Source organism: Panulirus ornatus, chromosome 27 (assembly GCF_036320965.1).
Source record: "Panulirus ornatus isolate Po-2019 chromosome 27, ASM3632096v1, whole genome shotgun sequence".
NCBI classification, from domain to species: domain Eukaryota; kingdom Metazoa; phylum Arthropoda; class Malacostraca; order Decapoda; family Palinuridae; genus Panulirus; species Panulirus ornatus.
The window spans coordinates 1,397,347-1,419,750 of record NC_092250.1 but is presented as its reverse complement, the minus strand read 5'-3'; the positions used below and the strand labels follow the sequence as shown (position 1 = coordinate 1,419,750).

At 40.4% G+C, this 22,404-nt stretch overlaps 2 protein-coding genes across 10 annotated transcripts in view; one reads left to right on the top strand and one right to left on the bottom strand.

Moving 5' to 3' along the window:
* Positions 1-4,371, top strand: part of LOC139757520 (uncharacterized) — a 135,979-nt gene extending 131,608 nt beyond the window's left edge. For all 5 annotated transcript variants that reach the window (XM_071678038.1, XM_071678040.1, XM_071678036.1 and 2 more), the window contains one exon: positions 3,251-4,371. In XM_071678038.1, coding sequence (XP_071534139.1) covers positions 3,251-3,380 — 130 coding nt within the window. In that variant the 3' untranslated portion in view covers positions 3,381-4,371. The remainder of the gene's footprint in view (positions 1-3,250) is intronic.
* A 363-nt stretch (positions 4,372-4,734) lies between these two features.
* The window catches only part of LOC139757521 (uncharacterized), an 85,299-nt gene continuing 67,629 nt past the window's right edge, over positions 4,735-22,404 (bottom strand). For all 5 annotated transcript variants that reach the window (XM_071678045.1, XM_071678042.1, XM_071678046.1 and 2 more), the window contains exons 7-9: positions 11,498-11,650; positions 7,723-8,005; positions 4,735-7,210 (exon numbers count right to left, since the gene is read on the bottom strand). In XM_071678045.1, coding sequence (XP_071534146.1) covers positions 7,094-7,210; positions 7,723-8,005; positions 11,498-11,650 — 553 coding nt within the window. In that variant the 3' untranslated portion in view covers positions 4,735-7,093. The remainder of the gene's footprint in view (positions 7,211-7,722; positions 8,006-11,497; positions 11,651-22,404) is intronic.

Below are 22,404 nucleotides of genomic sequence, written 5' to 3'. Positions count from 1 at the left end.
ATATAGTTCTTTTAGGTGGTTTGGGTATGTGGAAAGAATGCAAGACTGGGAGTTTACAAGGGGAGTGTATGTTAGTACAACTGAAGGGGTTGGTGTGATTGGAAGACCACCTGTGACATGGGCAAATAATACTCAACAACTAGGATTTCTATTTTTGATGAAACATTCACCAATTAGCTTTAGGACAGTGGGATGCATGCACACCAGAATACACCAATGTTACTCAACATTGTTTACATAAGGAACAAATGGGTTATTTAGATATCATACAGTGATTCACGAACTGGTTGGTAGTTTTGAGAGTGTATTATACTTAGGTAAATAACTAGGTTCATGGGAAATAAATTCATTTCAGGCACTAGCTTTTAGGAATGCATTTCTCATTAAAGAGAGGAGGGGGTCTTTATTGATGATAAGGGCCTCTTAATATAAGAATCTTGAAGAGTGCAGAGGTTGTAGTTTATTGAGGTTTTACACAAAGCACCTTGTTGTAGAAAAGATATCTGTCTATATCTCTGATTCCTGTTCAAAATGGATCTCCCTCAAGGGGGTGGCCATGGCAGTAGAGTCTATATAACTAGTGAACTCCAGTGCCTCCTCTTATCCTTTGGAGCCTCACCCTTAACAGGCCTCTGCTGGAGGGCACCTAGCGCAGTATTTACAGTCTCCTACCTAATGCTCCTACTGACTACTTCTACTTAATTCTTATTTATTTGCTTTGTCGCTGTCTCCCGCGTTAGCGAGGTAGCGCAAGGAAACAGACGAAAGAATGGCCCAACCCACCCACGTACACATGTATATACATACATGTCCACACACGAAAATATACATACCTATACATCTCAATGTATACATATATATATACACACAGACATATACATGTATACACATGTACATAATTCATACTGTCTGCCCTTATTCATTCCCATCGCCACCTCGCCACACATGGAATAACAACCCCCTCATTGTGCGAGGTAGCGCTAGGAAAAGACAACAAAGGCTCCAATCGCTCATACTCAGTCTCTAGCTGTCATGTAATAATGCACTGAAACCACAGGTACTTAATTCTCCTGCCTAATATTCCTACCTACTACTTCTACTTAATGCTCCATCCTAAATGTTTCTACTTACTACCTTTATCTGCTGCTCTTACCATTTTGCCAAGAGGCTGGGTGAGCACATAGTGCTCATCACAGTTAAATCTAGTTACGAGGAGTGAACTAAGTGAGTTAAATGTTGTCAAGTGTTGTATATGACAAGGAGAGATTGTATGTCTGTGGTTAGAATGCTAATAGTCCACATGATGAAACATAAAGAAAAAACAGCTACCTGGGTCAGAGGAGTGCAACTTGACAACCACTGAAATGGTTGTCAGGTGATAAAAAGTTTTGTTCAAGTGACAGTTTATAAGAACATATTATTGTCATTTTTTTTTTTTTTTTGCTTTGTCGCTGTCTCCCGCGTTTGTGAGGTAGCGCAAGGAAACAGACGAAAGAAATGGCCCAACCCACCCCCATACACATGTATATACATACGTCCACACACGCAAATATACATACCTACACAGCTTTCCATGGTTTACCCCAGACGCTTCGCATGCCCTGATTCAATCCACTGACAGCACGTCAACCCCGGTATACCACATCGATCCAATTCACTCTATTCCTTGCCCTCCATTCACCCTCCTGCATGTTCAGGCACCGATCACACAAAATCTTTTTCACTCCATCTTTCCACCTCCAATTTGGTCTCCCACTTCTCCTCGTTCCCTCCACCTCCGACACATATATCCTCTTGGTCAATCTTTCCACACTCATTCTCTCCATGTGCCCAAACCATTTCAAAACACCCTCTTCTGCTCTCACAACCACACTCTTTTTATTTCCACACATCTCTCTTACCCTTACGTTACTTACTCGATCAAACCACCTCACACCACACATTGTCCTCAAACATCTCATTTCCAGCACATCCATCCTCCTGCGCACAACTCTATCCATAGCCCACGCCTCGCAACCATACAACATTGTTGGAACCACTATTCCTTCAAACATAGCCATTTTTGCTTTCTGAGATAATGTTCTCGACTTCCACACATTCTTCAAGGCTCCCAGGATTTTCGCCCCCTCCCCCACCCTATGATCCACTTCCGCTTCCATGGTTCCATCCGCTGCCAGATCCACTCCCAGATATCTAAAACACTTTACTTCCTCCAGTTTTGCTCCATTCAAACTTACCTCCCAATTGACTTGACCCTCAACCCAACTGTACCTAATAACCTTGTTCTTATTCACATTTACTCTTAACTTTCTTCTTTCACACACTTTACCAAACTCAGTCACCAGCTTCTGCAGTTTCTCACATGAATCAGCCACCAGCGCTGTATCATCAGCGAACAACTGACTCACTTCCCAAGCTCTCTCATCCCCAACAGACTTCATACTTGCCCCATACTTATTGTCATATTAACTGTTATTCTGTAGGTAGTAATTGGAAAGCAACCACCAACCAGGGAGGTATATTACCTGCCTGGGTATTGGGTGGGTTAGTGACGGCTACGTAGTGAGCCAGCACTTCATTGGTCATTGAGTTGCACTCCTTTGACCCAGGTGGCTGTCTTTTCTTTCTGCCTCACCTAGACATTACATGGCCTTGACAACCCTTAATTCACACAACTCATTCCTGGCAACTCTAGATTTTTCTGCATCGAGTGCTTTCCGCTATCCTTTCCTTTCAGTGAAATGGTAGGAGCAATAAAGAAGCAGTTGGTAGGAACGTTAGATAAAAATAGGAGGTTGGAGCATGAGGCAGAAGTGTGAAACATTAGGTAGGAGCCTCTGAAAATAATGTGCTCAAGATATCTTCTAACAGTGGCTTGTTATGGGTGAGGCACTGAAGACTAAGAAGCGGTATTAGAGTTCAACAGTAATGGAGGTTATTTTGCCGCGGCCACCCCCTTGAGGGAGTTCCCAAAGGGAACAGGCATCAAAGATATAGATAGATACATAGATAACTGTTATTCACAGAATTAAGAAAATAATTATTATTCACGGAAATAAGAAAATAATGTCTAATTAATGGTATTATTTACTGAAGTAATCTAATTATTTTTCTGTTCCCCTACGTTATTAAAAAAGGTGATGAAAGAAGCCTGCAAGTTCATAGTAGTTTATAATTGTTAAATTACTGTAGATATTGTAGTGGGTTGGTTGGGTAGAGAAATAATGTCTTCAATTTTTTTTTTTTTCAGATACCAGTACTTATATGAAGGAAAGAAGAGATTTAAATCGGATGGCCTTAATAGTGCCAAATATCGAGCATTAGATGTACAGCTACGTCGACTTTACACTTGGGTCTACGTTGACCTCTATCCTTCATGATCATACTTTTTTTTTTTTTTTTTTTTGGCATACATGTTTGTGTTCAGATAATGGTTCTTGGTAGTGCATTCAGATCATGGGTGTATGTTTTTTTCTATGAAAGATAAGCAGAATGTGCGACTATAGATGTAAAAACATCATTGTTTACATGTATGAATGCGATAAACATTTTTCATCTGGTAGCATCAGTTTAGTTCATCTTTGCTAATTGTAAGTCAAGAGAATTATAATGAACCAACTTTGAAGTGCTTTATTAGTGACTTGGACATTTTTATATATTACATACATGGTATAGTCTGTTAAAATATGAAGATGTAAATTATGAAGTTTATAGTTTTGTAGATTGGAAAAAAAATGTACTTGCGGTGTACATGATTTAATGCTGGATTAAATAATTCTAGCTTACGTCTTTTACTAAAACTAATCTTTTAGGCTTGCTTTGGCTTTCATGTATAGCTTTTGTGTTCTCTGCATAGTATTGCAGACTCATAGGGATCCCCTTATTCATTGTTGTCGTCCATTGTCTTGAGTCATTCCTTTAACCTCCAACATAACCTTAGTCACAGTGTGAACACACTTTTTCAGATTTTCATGAAATCATTAAATGCTTTACGGCATCCTAAGAACTGAGAGGCATAAAACGTAATTCTAGTTTGCCAATGATGAAAAACTTTGGACCTTAAAGCTAGATTTTTTGTTATTCAAATGTCACTTTCAGCTATTTTTATTTTGCTCAGAAACTATGTTGCACTACAAGCGAGACAAGGGTTCCATTGAACATTCTTCTAGTATATATACAGTATATATGTATATGGGTGCATTACCTCAGAGTTTTACATCAAGAATATTCTTCAGTTCTTGGGCCTTCTTAAAGCAGGTCTGTATATTTAAGTATTTGTCATGACAAAATATGCACAAAATGAAGTCTTATTACTTTTGAGTTTGTAAATCTTTATTTATTTTGTTGGTTAATAAAATTTTCGACATTGTTGAGGTTTGGTTGTAATAAAATAATCCAAGATTGTTTCACTGGAATGTTATATGGCTTCACATTTCTAGTAAATGCCTCATCATATTTTACTGTAATGTATAAACTTTAATACCTGAAATACTATGGTTTATGTAAACTTGGTAAAATTAATTTTTTCTTAATTCTAGTGATGAGGAGCTTGTATTGTCAGCTATGCAGCAGAATTTTCATAATATGGTTTGCTCAAGTCATCCACTTATCAGTTTAAGAATGTACTTCATTTTTGGTTATCAAGTGCCTTCAGAGCACATGTAAAATGAAGATATTTCAATGTCACAAACTTACCATGAGAATGTGTATATCTGAGGACAATGGATTAGACAATCTGATAAAACATTTATTGAGGTACTGTATTTGGATGCACAAAAGTAAACATTTTGTAATTAAATTACAATGGACCTGACCAATTACTTGTATGTTCCAGTGAACACATTATTTTAGTCCAAGTAATAAGCAGTGTCATGATTATAAAACCTCCCACCATCCTGTTGTTTTTGATCAGTTTGTATAGCAAGACACACTGAGGGTAATACAAAATGGTTTACATGTCAGAGGTTGCAGGTAGGGTTAAATGTATCCTGAAACTGATCATATCTTCCCACTACATCCATGGTAGTTTGTGATGATGCATTCGAGACGCAAATTGCATTTTCAAACTAATGTCAGCCAGGGTAACCATAATGAGGATTTGCCACAAACCATTATTGTTGTTTCCCTTTTCATCTTGATGTACGTAATGGCCTGTCAAGGGTGTGGCACAATAGGCTAAGAAGTGGCACTGGAGTATATTAGTTATGTCAGGTAGTAAAAGGTGTAAGGTTGTGGAGAAATTTAATAGTGTGGGTTGGGCAAACCCATACCCTTGGTCGTGGTGTATGGAGTGAAACTGGACATTATTGCAAAATATGGCAGGGAATGGATCTAGAATATCGAGTAAAAGGAAATATTGGAACTGTTACATATGCATGAGTATACATATATATACAGGGTGTCCCCCCAAAAATGTACTTTTTGACACCCTAGAACTAATTTTTTTTCAGATAAAAAAAAAAAAAAGTTATAGGGTGTCAAAAAGCAAGTACATTTTTTGGGACACCCCGTATATGTCTCTGAATATGAGGACGAGGTTTGGTGTAAGGAAGAATAGAGAGGTAAAAGTTTTGGTAATCGAAAAGATGAATCAGAAAGAAGATATGGAAGAGTATGAAAAAGTGACCCAAAAGTTTTGATGGAACTGCAAAAAATGTAAGGTGGAGTCATATGTGAAGGTGTTTAAATTACTTAACGGAAAGACAGCTAAATGTTGTAAAATCAGTAGTTGGATACAAGGTTGTGAAAAGTAGGAATAAAAAGGGAAATGCACACTGGATGGACAAACTTGAAATGCTGTAGAGAAGAAAAAGGCATATTGTAGATTGCTCAAATGGAATGTACTGCTGGAAGTTCAACAAAGGAGGACCTAAGAATATGAGATGTGAAAATGGAATTTCAATAACCTCATAGAGTAGATGAAGATTTTGGAAGAAAGTTGAATGAGAAGTTTAAGGAAAATTAGAAATTACACTGGGAGTTGAACAGGAAAGAGGTAGATGTACGAGTGGAAATGTAAATGTGTAAAGAATGGAAAGGGAGTTGCTGAATCAAAAGGAAAGATCATTTTGAAGAACTGACAAGTGTAGGGGAAGGTGAGGCAGCAGTTGTTACATGAGTCCAGAATTATCCAACTTTTGCAACAAACTCATTATATGTTCCCTGACTGACCTACAACTCACTTCCTGCCTGCTTCTTCTGCAAATTTATTTTTCTCTGAACTAACTTGGGAATTTCTGCAAAGCTTATTTAGTGGAATAATATTTCCTAATTAGATAAAATAAAGTAACTTATTATTCAACAACTAAATGAATATCACTATGTCTAACAGTGTTCACCTGAAGGGGTACCATGAAAAAAATCACAGAAAAAAAAGAGAAGGTAGTTTTACAATTCATAAAACTAAAAGCTGCTAAACCTACAAAAATGTTACTAGAGTAGAAAGGTAAGAAGTAAATTATAATATGCTAAATCATGAAAATTTTGTCTGGAAAAGTGTACTCAGCTCAAGTCCATTCACCTATAGATCTGGTGTGTGTTGCTGTTTTATCCTTATCAACACAAAGGAAAGAAAACCTGCACTGTGAAAAAGACCCTAATGAAAATCCTCAGTTACTGTCTACCCTTATGCATAACAGTACAGATGGAGGCTTGACTACAACACCCACAAAGGCTACAATACATTATTCAAATAGTCTATAAATAAATGATTGTTTTAATAAATATACGTATGTGCACCAATGTCACAACATCTGTCTAACAAAGCTTGGATTCTGATTAAAGAAACAAACATAACCTTTATGTTTGTTTGTAGAAACACCTTTACATGATGGTGATGAGGGCTAAATAAAAATATCCAACCTTTAATTCAACAGTTGCCAAAATCTTAACCCAAATATGTTCTTCAATCTGAAATATGTCAACAAAGAAGGCTCAGGAAGCATGGATATACCTACCCTAAAGCTAGTGGGGACCCAGCCATTTCATACTCCTCTGTGACTATCTTCCCAGGACTGGAAGACTCTGGGGAGGTCAAATTATACCAATCATTTAGGCACATACAACACTCCATAATTCCAGTTTTGGTGTCACGTTATCTCGGAGCCATGTAGTATGGGTGGAGACCTTGAGCTCCATAATGGTAGAAGGACTGAGCTCCCTGCAGGTTCATTGCACCCTGAGCATGGGCTGACCCTGCAAACATGTGGCCCTGAAAAGAAAATAAGTTTCATTTATACTTTTTTCTTCAGCAGCCTTATAATAAGACACTAGCTTGCAGACTTCAGATAAAGACCAAGGAACAGAAACTCAAGTCACTACATACCTCTACAAGCAAACCACCACCATGTAATGGTCCTCTGCCTGTAATTATTAACAAGGTACTTATAATCCCAGGGTGCAGGCACAGCTGTTTCCTATAACACAGGATCTCCATCTTGTGAACGGGATATATTTCTGATCCCATTTGTAAATAGGACTGTTCATAATTAAATATTATAAAATGCATAAAATTAGAGTAAATATCTATACCTCACTGTATTAATGTATTAGATACTGTATTCTGAAGTAAATACTTTAACTGAACATCATATTAAGAAACACAATGAAAAATGATAATTTAAGTAGTTCCGCTGTCTGTAAGTATGAGTGTTTGTAGGTTGGGGGTCCCCTGTATGTTAATTTTCATCTACCATATGTTGAATGTTACAAAAAAGCAGTCACCTGGAAAAGCTCTTGGCCAAAAGCTGGTCGCATGAGGTTGGCTGCCATGTTGGCTGTTGTGTCTTCCCGGAAAAAGGCTGCTGATGAAGTAGAAGATGAAGAGGAGCCTGGAGAGGAATTTGAGGGGGAAAAGGCAGCAGCAGATGAGGATGACGGAGAGAAGTTGTTTCTAGCCACCTGGAGGGCCATTGCTGCCTCCATCCTAGCTCCTGGGCTAGTCGAGTCACTCATATACTGACTAGCTGCACTGGTGCTCCCAACACTACTGCCACCGGTGGGTTGACTGTAGGAGTACATATATTAAGATCTCCAAGAAAAAACAAGTAACAGACGTACCCTGATGTAAGCTCTAAAAATGGCAAACAAATATGCATTCTGGTGATGCATGAATTTAATATATAGAAATTTACTGACAAATCAAAGCTGCTGCCTGCTGCAATGTATGAAATATGAATGAATGTTGTACCTCTTAACAAAAATATTTTTTTTTGCCATCTCTATACAACATAAGACTAAAACTCCATTACCAATTACAACTGTGGACCAACTTATTAACAGACCACTTATTTCATTTTTTCTAAATGGTCTAAGCTCTTCTAGTTGGCCTTGTACTGTAGTTGCTAGTTATAATGTGTGCCATGCCAAGGTGACTTTAAGGCGAAGGCAGAGGGATTGAGAGAAATAGTGTTTCCATAAGTGGCGCCAAGCTATTGTTATTGTTTCAACAATACAGAATCTAACCTTAACCCTGTGCATCATAATAAGTCCTTTTAAGAGAAAAATGATACAGCTGCCTGCTACAAAAGCAACAAATATAAAGGCATATAATGAAAATATAATTTCTATGTAAACTAAAATAATTATCATTATACTAGTGAAAGAGAAATGAAAAGTAAATGGGCAGTAGTTGTAGAAAAGGATTGCAAATCACTAGGGGAAGTATGAAAGAAAGCAGCAAGAAGTCAAGAGGATGGTGTACGGGTTGAAAATGATGGCAAATGAGATAGTATGAGTAACCTTCAGGGAGAATATGATGTTTTGGAAGGAGTTTAATGGCATGCAGAAAACAAATGTGAACATCAGTGAAGGGTAAATGGAAGTGAGGAGAAGGAATGAGTATTTTGAAGGAATGCTGAATATGTTGATGACAGGGTGGCAGCTATAGGCTATATGGATCTGGGTGGTATGTGAAGTGAGAGAATCACAGAGTTGTTTGGTGACAAGAGAAGTGGTGAAAGGAGTTGTTTGGTGACGAGAGAAGTGGTGAAAGCCTTATGTAGGATGAAATGTGGCAAGGTGGCTAAAGTGGATGGTATTTTAGTTGAACTTCTGAAGGGGACGACTGTATTGTGATTGATCTCCAAAGCAATCAAAGATAGCATAATTACAATTTTCTCAAATTAAGTCAGTCTGATATTCTTAATCAGCATGACTTAAGTATTTACAGTTATCAGTATTCTCGCAATGACTCATTCATCATTCCAAAACTTTACACCAATATTTTGATGTCCAATGAAAGTCTGCTGATAAGTCAAATAACTCTTACCCCTGAATACTTACCTGAGAGTATGTGTGTACTGTTTTGCTACTGAGCATGAACAAATTTATAATTCTGTGAACATGTAATAACAATAAGCTGTTTTACTTTTATTTCTCATTACCCAGGGACCAATTTCTATGGAAGATTCCTTCCTGGTGTTACACAGGACTTCATTGTAAAGGTTGTGCTACTTCCAATTGCTGGAAAATGCACACTCCTTTTGACTTTTCACTTGTAGGCAGAGCCCAGTGACACCAAAACAAGCAATTATGAAAAGATCAAAATTCCTGTTTCATGGTTCTTTTCAGTCTCTCGAAAGATTACTTATCACAACTTCCAATGTACATTGAATGCATATTTTAACTTCTAAACAACAGCTTTGGAGGGTACATTATACCAAACTTAGAGAAGGGGAAAACCCTTGCTTGTGTGTGGTTCTCCAATTACTAGAAACTCTTTACCTAATGGGTAACTTTTCAACCCTATTTAAGAAATTTTTCAGTTTTATATGTGATGTGATGTCTCCATGGTTGTTTAATTTGTTTATGGATGGGGTTGTTAGGGAGGTAAATGCAAGAGTTTTGGAAAGAGGGGCAAGTATGAAGTCTGTTGGGGATGAGAGAGCTTGGGAAGTGAGTCAGTTGTTGTTCGCTGATGATACAGCGCTGGTGGCTGATTCATGTGAGAAACTGCAGAAGCTGGTGACTGAGTTTGGTAAAGTGTGTGGAAGAAGAAAGTTAAGAGTAAATGTGAATAAGAGCAAGGTTATTAGGTACAGTAGGGTTGAGGGTCAAGTCAATTGGGAGGTGAGTTTGAATGGAGAAAAACTGGAGGAAGTGAAGTGTTTTAGATATCTGGGAGTGGATCTGGCAGCGGATGGAACCATGGAAGCGGAAGTGGATCATAGGGTGGGGGAGGGGGCGAAAATTCTGGGGGCCTTGAAGAATGTGTGGAAGTCGAGAACATTATCTCGGAAAGCAAAAATGGGTATGTTTGAAGGAATAGTGGCTCCAACAATGTTGTATGGTTGCGAGGCGTGGGCTATGGATAGAGTTGTGCGCAGGAGGATGGATGTGCTGGAAATGAGATGTTTGAGGACAATGTGTGGTGTGAGGTGGTTTGATCGAGTGAGTAACGTAAGGGTAAGAGAGATGTGTGGAAATAAAAAGAGCGTGGTTGAGAGAGCAGAAGAGGGTGTTTTGAAGTGGTTTGGGCACATGGAGAGGATGAGTGAGGAAAGATTGACCAAGAGGATATATGTGTCGGAGGTGGAGGGAGCAAGGAGAAGAGGGAGACCAAATTGGAGGTGGAAAGATGGAGTGAAAAAGATTTTGTGTGATCGGGGCCTGAACATGCAGGAGGGTGAAAGGAGGGCAAGGAATAGAGTAAATTGGAGCGATGTGGTATACCGGGGTTGACGTGCTGTCAGTGGATTGAATCAAGGCATGTGAAGCGTCTGGGGTAAACCATGGAAAGCTGTGTAGGTATGTATATTTGCGTGTGTGGACGTATGTATATACATGTGTATGGGGGGGGTTGGGCCATTTCTTTCGTCTGTTTCCTTGCGCTGCCTCGCAAACGCGGGAGACAGCGACAAAGTATAAAAAAAAAAAAAAAAATGTTAACTATGGAGGATAAGTACTTCATTCAGAGATAATCAGCTGAAAATGGATGGATGACGGATGAAAAAAAAAAAATCACGAATGAGTGATTCGTAAGGGACAAGTCAAATAAATTACTTTAAACAACTAAAATAAAGAAAATACTCAGGAATTTTAGCTAAAATGTTGACTTAATACCGTATCAAGCATCCAATGAAAGAACCACAGGTATTTAGCTCTTCACCATTGTTTAAAAACTTAGCAGGTCAATGTGGCACTGTATAAAGTAGTTGGAGAACACTCGCAAACAACAGTTCATGGGTGTATGAGTATGGGTAAATTAGACAAATAATCATTAACCACAAAAGCCTCATCCTGCACCTGATCTATGACACCATTTTCAATGAAAGAGAATCTTCTCAAGAAATTTTGCAAACGTATACAAAAATTAAGCCAACTCGAGCACCCTGCTTGACTATTATTATAAATTAGTTAAACTGCCTTAGGAATCCAAAATCTCAAGCAATGCTGGCATGACACTGACATGTAGAGATGTGGCAACTGGGAAAGGCAAGCGCAATGATTCTGATTAGGCCGTTCAAGCAGGCATGCAACAACATTGGCTCACACACACCTGAAGAGCTGATGAGCTTTTGTTGCACCGAGGCCAGAAAAGTGGGCACTGTGGTGATCCCTGGCATAGGATGATGATGTAGGGGTCTTGCTAAAGCTGCAGTCACTGCGCCCACTGCTCTCATTCATGCCAGAGCCAGCTGATGATCCACTCCTGCAAGAGGTTCAGGTAAGAATATTGTATTAAACCTTGTTGAATGTAAAGGATATACAGAGAATCTGTTCAGAAAATATGAAGACAGCTTTATAGAATTTTAAGGTATATCTAACTAGTTAACTCCTCAAGTCAGTAAATATGAAGACAGCTCTGTAATTTTTAAGGGTTTTTTTTTTTTTTTTTTTTTTTTTTTTTTTATACTTTGTCGCTGTCTCCCGCGTTTGCGAGGTAGCGCAAGGAAACAGACGAAAGAAATGGCCCAACCCCCCCCATACACATGTACATACACACGTCCACACACGCAAATATACATACCTACACAGCTTTCCATGGTTTACCCCGGACGCTTCACATGCCTTGATTCAATCCACTGACAGCACGTCAACCCCTGTATACCACATCGCTCCAATTCACTCTATTCCTTGCCCTCCTTTCACCCTCCTGCATGTTCAGGCCCCGATCACACAAAATCCTTTTCACTCCATCTTTCCACCTCCAATTTGGTCTCCCTCTTCTCCTCGTTCCCTTCACCTCCGACACATATATCCTCTTGGTCAATCTTTCCTCACTCATTCTCTCCATGTGCCCAAACCACTTCAAAACACCCTCTTCTGCTCTCTCAACCACGCTCTTTTTATTTCCACACATCTCTCTTACCCTTACGTTACTTACTCAATCAAACCACCTCACACCACACATTGTCCTCAAACATCTCATTTCCAGCACATCCATCCTCCTGCGCACAACTCTATCCATAGCCCACGCCTCGCAACCATACAACATTGTTGGAACTACTATTCCTTCAAACATACCCATTTTTGCTTTCCGGGATAATGTTCTCGACTTCCACACATTTTTCAAGGCTCCCAAAATTTTCGCCCCCTCCCCCACCCTATGATCCACTTCCGCTTCCATGGTTCCATCCGCTGACAGATCCACTCCCAGATATTTTTAAGGTAAGTCTAACAAAACAGCTCCTCAAAAGAAAGAATCCTAACTCTTATCTACCATTACATGGTTATCAGAGGTCTGGAATTTAAAGAGTCTCAGTCTCATCCCTTAAAACACCTTAACTTACACTAACAAAGGATGGGGAGGTTCATCTGCTGAAACAGAGAATTATGAGAATGTGTGAAAAAGTGTAAGTCAACCCTAGACAGATATGGGTGAATAGAAAGTTGTATTACTCGAGTTGGGTGACTGTAGTACTTGTGCACCTGGTCAAGAGAGGAAAGTGTTTTGCAAAAAGCCGAGTGATCAAGTATAATAGTGATAAGTGATTTGAATGCAGGTAAAACTTCATAGAAATTTTTAGCCTAAAAAACTTTTTTGTGTTAAAAGCAAAATATGACAATGAAATGCTTCTAACTTCACATAATTACTGAAAATATTCCATAATGCTTCCCAAAATGGCAGATACCCAATAAATACTACCTGTTTAGTCAAAGAATCTCCTAAAAGGGTAACCATTAATTACTTACTCACAGGCCTTACTGTCCCCTAACATATATTTCAACCCCAAAATTGAATTCAGAATGAAAAATAGTCCTTATACTGAGGTTTTCAAGCAAATTATTACCCTCACAAAAATAACAAAATCTGAATATCTATTTATATTCATTATATTCATATTCATTATAAAGTATAATAAATAAATATATAAATATCATTATACTCTGACGCTGTCTCCCGTGTTAGCAAGGTATTGCAAGGAAACAGATGAAAGAATGGCCCAACCCACCCACATACACATGCATATACATAAACACCCACACACGCACATATACACACCTATACATTTCAACATACACATACATATACACACACATAAATATGAAGACATACACAGATTTATTTTATTTATTTTGCTTTGTCGCTGTCTCCCGCGTTTGCGAGGTAGTGCAAGGAAACAGACGAAAGAAATGGCCCAACCCACCCCCATACACAATGCACATACACACAAACGTCCACACACGCAAATATACATACCTATACATCTCAATGTACACATATATATACACACACAGACATATACATATATACCCATGCACACAATTCACACTGTCTGCCTTTATTCATTCCCATCGCCACCTCGCCACACATGGAATACCATCCCCCTCCCCCCTCATGTGTGCGAGGTAGCACTAGGAAAAGACAACAAAGGCCCCATTCGTTCACACTCAGTCTCTAGCTGTCATGCAATAATGCCCGAAACCACAGCTCCCTTTCCACATCCAGGCCCCACACAACTTTCCATGGTTTACCCCAGATGCTTCACATGCCCTGATTCAATCCACTGACAGCACGTCAACCCTGGTATACCACATCGATCCAATTCACTCTATTCCTTGCCCTCCTTTCACCCTCCTGCATGTTCAGGCCCTGATCACACAAAATCTTTTTCACTCCATCTTTCCACCTCCAATTTGGTCTCCCACTTCTCCTCGTTCCCTCCACCTTCGACACATATATCCTCTTGGTCAATCTTTCCTCACTCATTCTCTCCATGTGCCCAAACCATTTCAAAGCACCCTCTTCTGCTCTCTCAACCACGCTCTTTTTATTTCCAAACATCTCTCTTACCCTTGCATTACTTACTCGATCAAACCACCTCACACCACACATTGTCCTCAAACATCTCATTTCCACACACATATATATATACACATATACACATGTACAAAAATGGGTATGTTTGAAGGAATAGTGGTTCCAACTATGTTGTATGGTTGCGAGGCATATGCTATGGATAGAGTTGTGTGCAGGAGGGTGGATGTGCTGGAAATGAGATGTTTGAGGACAATGTGTGGTGTGAGGTGGTTTGATCGAGTAAGTAATGCAAGGGTAAGAGAGATGTTTGGAAATAAAAAGAGCGTGGTTGAGAGAGCAGAAGAGGGTGTTTTGAAATGGTTTGGGCACATGGAGAGAATGAGTGAGGAAAGATTGACCAAGAGGATATATGTGTCGAAGGTGGAGGGAACGAGGAGAAGTGGGAGACCAAATTGGAGGTGGAAAGATGGAGTGAAAAAGATTTTGAGTGATCGGGGCCTGAACATGCAGGAGGGTGAAAGGCGGGCAAGGAATAGAGTGAATTGGATCAATGTGGTATACCGGGGTTGACGTGCTGTCAGTGGATTGAATCAGGGCATGTGAAGCGTCTGGGGTAAACCACGGAAAGTTGTGTGGGGCCTGGATGTGGAAAGGGAGCTGTGGTTTTGGGCATTATTGCATGACAGCTGGAGACTGAGTGTGAACGAATGGGGCCTTTGTTATCTTTTCCTAGCGCTACCTCGCACACATGAGGGGGGAGGGGGATGGTATTCCATGTGTGGCGAGGTGGCGATGGGAATGAATAAAGGCAGGCAGTGTGAATTGTGTGCATGGGTATATATGTATGTGTCTGTGTGTGTATATATATGTGTACATTGAGATGTATGGGTGTGTATGTTTGCGTGTGTGGACGTGTGTGTATATACATGTGTTTGGGGGTGGGTTGGGCCATTTCTTTCTTCTGTTTCCTTGTGCTACCTCACAAATGCGGGAGACAGCAACAAAGCAAAATAATAATAATAATAATAAAAAAACGTACACATTCATAAATGCTGCCTTCATCCATTCCTGCCGCTAACCCGCCACACATGAAATGACACCCCCTTCTCCCCACGTGCGTGCGAGGTAGCACCAGTAAACGACGACAAAGGCCACATTTGTTCACACTCAGTTTCTAGCTGTCATGTGCAATGCACTGAAACCACAGCTCCCTTTCCACATCCAGGCCCCACAAAACTTTCCATGGTTTACCCCAGACACTTCACATGCCCTGGTTCAATCTACTTTCCATGGTTTACCCCAGACACTTCAAATGCCCTGGTTCAATTTATTGACAGCACGTCGATCCTGATATACCACATCATTCCAATTCACTCTATTCCTTGCATGCCTTTCATCCTCCAGTACATTCAAGCCCCGACTGCTCAAAGGAGAGATGGAGTGAAAAAGATTTTGAGTGATCGGGGCCTGAACATGCAGGAGAGTGAAAGGCGGACAAGGAATAGAGTGAATTGGATCGATGTGGTATACCGGGGTCGACGTGCTGTCAATGGATTGAATCAGCATGTGAAGCGTCTGGGGTAAACCATGGAAAGTTCTGTGGGGCCTGGATGTGGAAAGGGAGCTGTGGTTTCGGACATTATTGCATGACAGCTAGAGACTGAGTGTGAACGAATGGGGCCTTTGTTGTCTTTTCCTAGCGCTACCTCGCACACATGAGAGGGGAGGGGGATGTTATTCCATGTGTGATGAGGTGGCGATGGGAATGAATAAAGGCAGACAGTGTGAATTGTGTGCATGTGTATATATGTATATGTCTGTGTGTGTATATATATGTGTACATTGAGATGTATGGGTATGTATATTTGCATGTGGGGATGTGTATGTATATACATATGTATGGGGGTGGGTTGGGCCATTTCTTTCGTCTGTTTCCTTGCACTACCTCGCAAATGCGGGAGACAAAGACAAAGCAAAATAATAATATTCTCTCTTACCCTTTCATTACTTACTCGAATCAAACCACCTCACACCACATATTGTACTCAAACATCTCATTCCCAACACATCCATCCTCCTCTGCACAACCCTAACTATAGCCCATGCCTCGCAACCATATAACACTGTTCGAACCACTATTCCTTCAAACATACCCATTTTTGCTCTCTGAGATAACGTTCTTGCCTTCCACACACTTTTTAACACTCCCAGAACCTTTGTCCATTCCTCCACCCTGTGACTTACTTGCGCTTCCATGGTTCCATCCGCTTTCAAATCCACTCCCAGATATCTAAAACACTTCACTTCCTTCAGTTTTTCTCCATTCAAACTTACCTCCCAATTCACTTGTCCCTCAACCCTACTGAACCTAATAACCTTGCTCTTATTCATATTTACTCTCAGCTTTCTTTCACACACTTTACCAAACTCACTCACCAACTTCTGCAGTTTATCACCCGAATCAGCCACCAGCACTGTATCATCAGTGAGCAATTGACTCACTTCCCAAACCCTCTCATCCACAACAGACTGCATACTTGCCCCCCCCCTCTCCAAAACTCCCTAACAACCCCATCCATAATCAAATTAAACAACTATGGAGACATAACACACCCTTGCTGCAAACCAACATTCATTAGAAACCACTCACTTTCCTCTCTTCCTACTCGTACACATGCCTTACATCCGCGATAAAAACTTTTCACTGCTTCTAGCAACTTACCTCCAACACCATATGCTCTTAATACCTTCCACAGAGCATCTCGATCAACTCTTTCCTATGCCTTTTCCAGATCCATTGTTGCTACATACAAATCCATCTGCTTTTCTAAGTATTTCTCACATACATTCTTCAAAGCAAACACCTGATCCACACATCCTCTTCCACTTCTGAAACCATACTGCTCCTCCCCAATCTGGTGCTCTGTACATGCCTTGACCCTCTCAATCAATAACCTGTCATATAATTTCCAAGGAATACTCAACAAACTTATACCTCTGTAGTTTGAACACTCACCCTTATCCCCTTTGCCTTTATACAATGGCACTATGTATGCAATCTGCCAATCCTCAGGCACTTCACCATGAACCATACATACAATGAATATCCTCAACAACCAGCCAACGACACAGTCACCAGCTTTTTTAATAAATTCCACAGCAATACCATCCAAACCCGCCACCCTGCCGACTTTCATCTTCCGAAAAGCTTTCACTACCTCTTCTCTGTTTACCAAATCATTCTCCCTGACCCTCTCACTTCACACACCACCTCAACCAAAACACCCTATATCTGGCACTCTATCATCACAGATTCGACAAACCTTCAAAATACTCACTCCATCTCTCTCTCACTTCACTACTACTTGTTGTTATCTCCCCATTTGCCCCCTTCACCGATGTTCCCACTAGTTCTCTTGTCTTATGCACTTTATTTACCTCCTTTCAAAACATCTTTTTATTTTCCCTAAAATTTAATGATATTTTCTCACCCCAACTCACATTTGCCCTGAAGGTAATAGTTCAGGGAATTTTTTTAGCCCAAAAGCCTTTTTTATTCTAAAATTCAAATATGACAATAAAACACTTCTATACTTGAAAAAATTATGGAAAATATCTCAAGCTTCACCATGGCAACAGATACCAAATAAACATGACTCAAATAATCCCAGATTCTTCTAAGAGTTAAACAAAAATACATTGTTTACAGACCTTCGTGTCCTAAAACATATATTTCAATCCAAAAAACGAATTTAGCAAAAACAATTGTTCCAATACTAAGGTTTTCAAGCAATCCCATTACCCTCACAAAAATAAAATTATTGCAGGAAATGGAATTTTTTAGCCTAAAAAACTTTTTATTTTAAAAGTGAAATATGACACGATGAAATGCTTCTATACTTCACATAATCATTGAAAATATCCTATAATGCTTCCCAAAATGACAGATACTCAATAAATACAAAACATTTAGTCAAAGAATCTTCTACAAGAGACACCATAAATTACTTATTTACAGGCCTTATGTCCCCCAATATATAAATTTATTTTATTCATTATACTTTGTCGCTGTCTCCCGCATTTGCGAGGTAGCGCAAGGAAACAGACGAAAGAAATGGCCCAACCCCCCCCATACACATGTATATACATACGTCCACACACGCAAATATACATACCTACACAGCTTTCCATGGTTTACCCCAGACGCTTCACATGCCTTGATTCAATCCACTGACAGCACGTCAACCCCGGTATACCACATCGCTCCAATTCACTCTATTCCTTGCCCTCCTTTCACCCTCCTGCATGTTCAGGCCCCGATCACACAAAATCTTTTTCACTCCATCTTTCCACCTCCAATTTGGTCTCCCTCTTCTCCTTGTTCCCTCCACCTCCGACACATATATCCTCTTGGTCAATCTTTCCTCACTCATCCTCTCCATGTGCCCAAACCACTTCAAAACACCCTCTTCTGCTCTCTCAACCACGCTCTTTTTATTCCCACACATCTCTCTTACCCTTACGTTACTCACTCGATCAAACCACCTCACACCACACATTGTCCTCAAACATCTCATTTCCAGCACATCCATCCTCCTGCGCACATACATATATTCATTCTATTTATTTTGTATTATACTTAATCACGGTCTCCCATGTTAACGAGGTAGCGCAAGGAAGCAGACAAAAGAATGGCCCAACCCACCCACATACACACATATACATACCTATACATTTCAACGTATACATACATAAACATATAAATGCATGTACATATTCATACTTGCTGCCTTCATCCATTCCCGTGGCCACCCCGCCATACATGGAATAGTATTTCCCAAACCCCCACACGTGCACGCACGTGAGGTAGCACTAGGAAAAGACAAAAGGCCACATTCATTCACACTCAGTATCTAGCTGTCATGTGTAATGCACCAAAACCACAGCTCCCTTTCCAGATACAGGCCCCACAACACTTTCCATGATTTACCCCAGACACTTCAATCCATTGACAGCATGTCGACCCCAGTATACCACATCGTTCCAATTAACTCTATTCCTTGCATGCCTTTCACCCTCTGTATGTTCAGACCCTGATTGCTCAAAATCTTTTTCACTCCATCCTTCCACCTCCAATTTGGTCTCCCACTTCTCCTTGTTCCCTCCACCTCTGACATATATATCCTCTTTATCAATCTTTCCTCACTTATCTCTCCATGTGTCCAAACCATTTTAACACACACTCTTCTGCTCTCTAAACCACGCTCTTTTTACTACCACACATCTCTCTTACCCTTTCATTATTTACTCGATCAAACCACCTCACACCTCATATTGTCCTCAAACATTTCATTTTTAACACATCCACCCTCCTCCGCACATCCCCAACTATAGCCCATGCCTCGCAACCATATAACATTGTTGGAACCATTATTCCTTCAAACATACCCATTTTTGCTCTTCTAGATAATGTTCTCACCTTCCACACATTCTTCAATGCTCCCAGAACCTTCACCCCTTCCCCCAACCTGTGACTCACTTCTGCTTCCATGGTTCCATCCGCTGCTAAATCCACTCCCAGATATCTAAAACACTTCACTTCCTCTAGATTTTTTCCACTCAAAATTACCTCCCAATTTATTTGTCCCTCAACCCTACTAAATCTAATAACTTTGCTCTTATTCACGTTTACTCTCAACTTTCTTCTTTCATACACTTTACCAAACTCATTCACCAACTTCTGCAGTTTCTCACCCGAATGGTGAAAAAGATTTTGAGTGATGGGATCTGAACATACAAGAGGGAGAGACACGAGCAAGGAATAGATTGAACTGGAACGATGTGGTATACCAGGATCGATGTGCTGTCAATGGACTGAACCAGGGCATGTGAAGCATGTGGGGTAAACCTTTTTTCATCTGTTTTTCTGGTGCTGCCTTGCTAAAACAGGGGGTCACAAGGCTGTTTCCTGTGGGACAGGGTAGCGCCAGGAATGGATAAAGGCAAGCAAGTATGTATATGTAAATATATATATATATATATATATATATATATATATATATATATATATATATATTTTTTTTTTTTTTTTTTGGCTTTGTCGCTGTCTCCCGCGTTTGCGAGGTAGCGCAAGGAAACAGACGAAAGAAATGGCCCAACCCACCCCCATACACATGTATATACATACGTCCACACACGCAAATATACATACCTACACAGCTTTCCATGGTTTACCCCAGACGCTTCACATGCCTTGATTCAATCCACTGAGCATGTCAACCCCGGTATACCATATCGCTCCAATTCACTCTATTCCTTGCCCTCCTTTTACCCTCCTGCATGTTCAGGCCCCGATCACACAAAATCTTTTTCACTCCATCTTTCCACCTCCAATTTGGTCTCCCTCTTCTCCTCGTTCCCTCCACCTCCGACAAATATATTCTCTTGGTCAATCTTTCCTCACTCATTCTCTCCATGTGCCCGAACCATTTCAAAACACCCTCTTCTGCTCTCTCAACCACGCTCTTTTTATTTCCACACATCTCTCTTACCCTTACGTTACTTACTCGATCAAACCACCTCACACCACACATTGTCCTCAAACATCTCATTTCCAGCACATCCATCCTCCTGCGCACAACTCTATCCATAGCCCACGCCTCGCAACCATACAACATTGTTGGAACCACTATTCCTTCAAACATACCCATTTTTGCTTTCCGAGATAATGTTCTCGACTTCCACACATTCTTCAAGGCTCCCAGAATTTTTGCCCCCTCCCCCACCCTATGATCCACTTCCGCTTCCATGGTTCCATCCGCTGCCAGATCCACTCCCAGATATCTAAAACACTTCACTTCCTCCAGTTTTTCTCCATTCAAACTCACCTCCCAACTGACTTGACCCTCAACCCTACTGTACCTAATAACCTTGCTCTTATTCACATTTACTCTTAACTTTCTTCTTTCACACACTACCAAACTCAGTCACCAGCTTCTGCAGTTTCTCACATGAATCAGCCACCAGCGCTGTATCATCAGCGAACAACAACTGACTCACTTCCCAAGCTCTCTCATCTCCAACAGACTTCATACTTGCCCCTCTTTCCAAAACTCTTGCATTCACCTCCCTAACAACCCCATCCATAAACAAATTAAACAACCATGGAGACATCACACACCCCTGCCGCATACCTACATTCGCTGAGAACCAATCACTTTCCTCTCTTCCTACACGTACACATGCCATACATCCTCGATAAAAACTTTTCACTGCTTCTAACAACTTGCCTCCCACACCATATATTCTTAATACCTTCCACAGAGCATCTCTATCAACTCTATCATATGCCTTCTCCAGATCCATAAATGCTACATACAAATCCATATATATATATGGTATTGGATGGTATTGCAGTGGAATTTATTAAAAAAGGGGGTGACTGTATTATTGACTGGTTGGTAAGGTTATTTAATGTATGTATGACTCATGGTGAGGTGCCTGAGGATTGGCGGAATGCGTGCATAGTGCCATTGTACAAAGGCAAAGGGGGTAAGAGTGAGTGCTCAAATTACAGAGGTATAAGTTTGTTGAGTATGTCTTGTAAATTATATGGGAGGGTATTGATTGAGAGGGTGAAGGCATGTACAGAGCATCAGATTGGGGAAGAGCAGTGTGGTTTCAGAAGTGGTAGAGGATGTGTGGATCAGGTGTTTGCTTTGAAGAATGTATGTGAGAAATACTTAGAAAAGCAAATGGATTTGTATGTAGCATTTATGGATCTGGAGAAGGCATATGATAGAGTTGATAGAGATGCTCTGTGGAAGGTATTAAGAATATATGGTGTGGGAGGCAAGTTGTTAGAAGCAGTGAAAAGTTTTTATCGAGGATGTATGGCATGTGTACGTGTAGGAAGAGAGGAAAGTGATTGGTTCTCAGCGAATGTAGGTATGCGGCAGGGGTGTGTGATGTCTCCATGGTTGTTTAATTTGTTTATGGATGGGGTTGTTAGGGAGGTGAATGCAAGAGTTTTGGAAAGAGGGGCAAGTATGAAGTCTGTTGGAGATGAGAGAGCTTGGGAAGTGAGTCAGTTGTTGTTCGCTGATGATACAGCGCTGGTGGCTGATTCATGTGAGAAACTGCAGAAGCTGGTGACTGAGTTTGGTAAAGTGTGTGAAAGAAGAAAGTTAAGAGTAAATGTG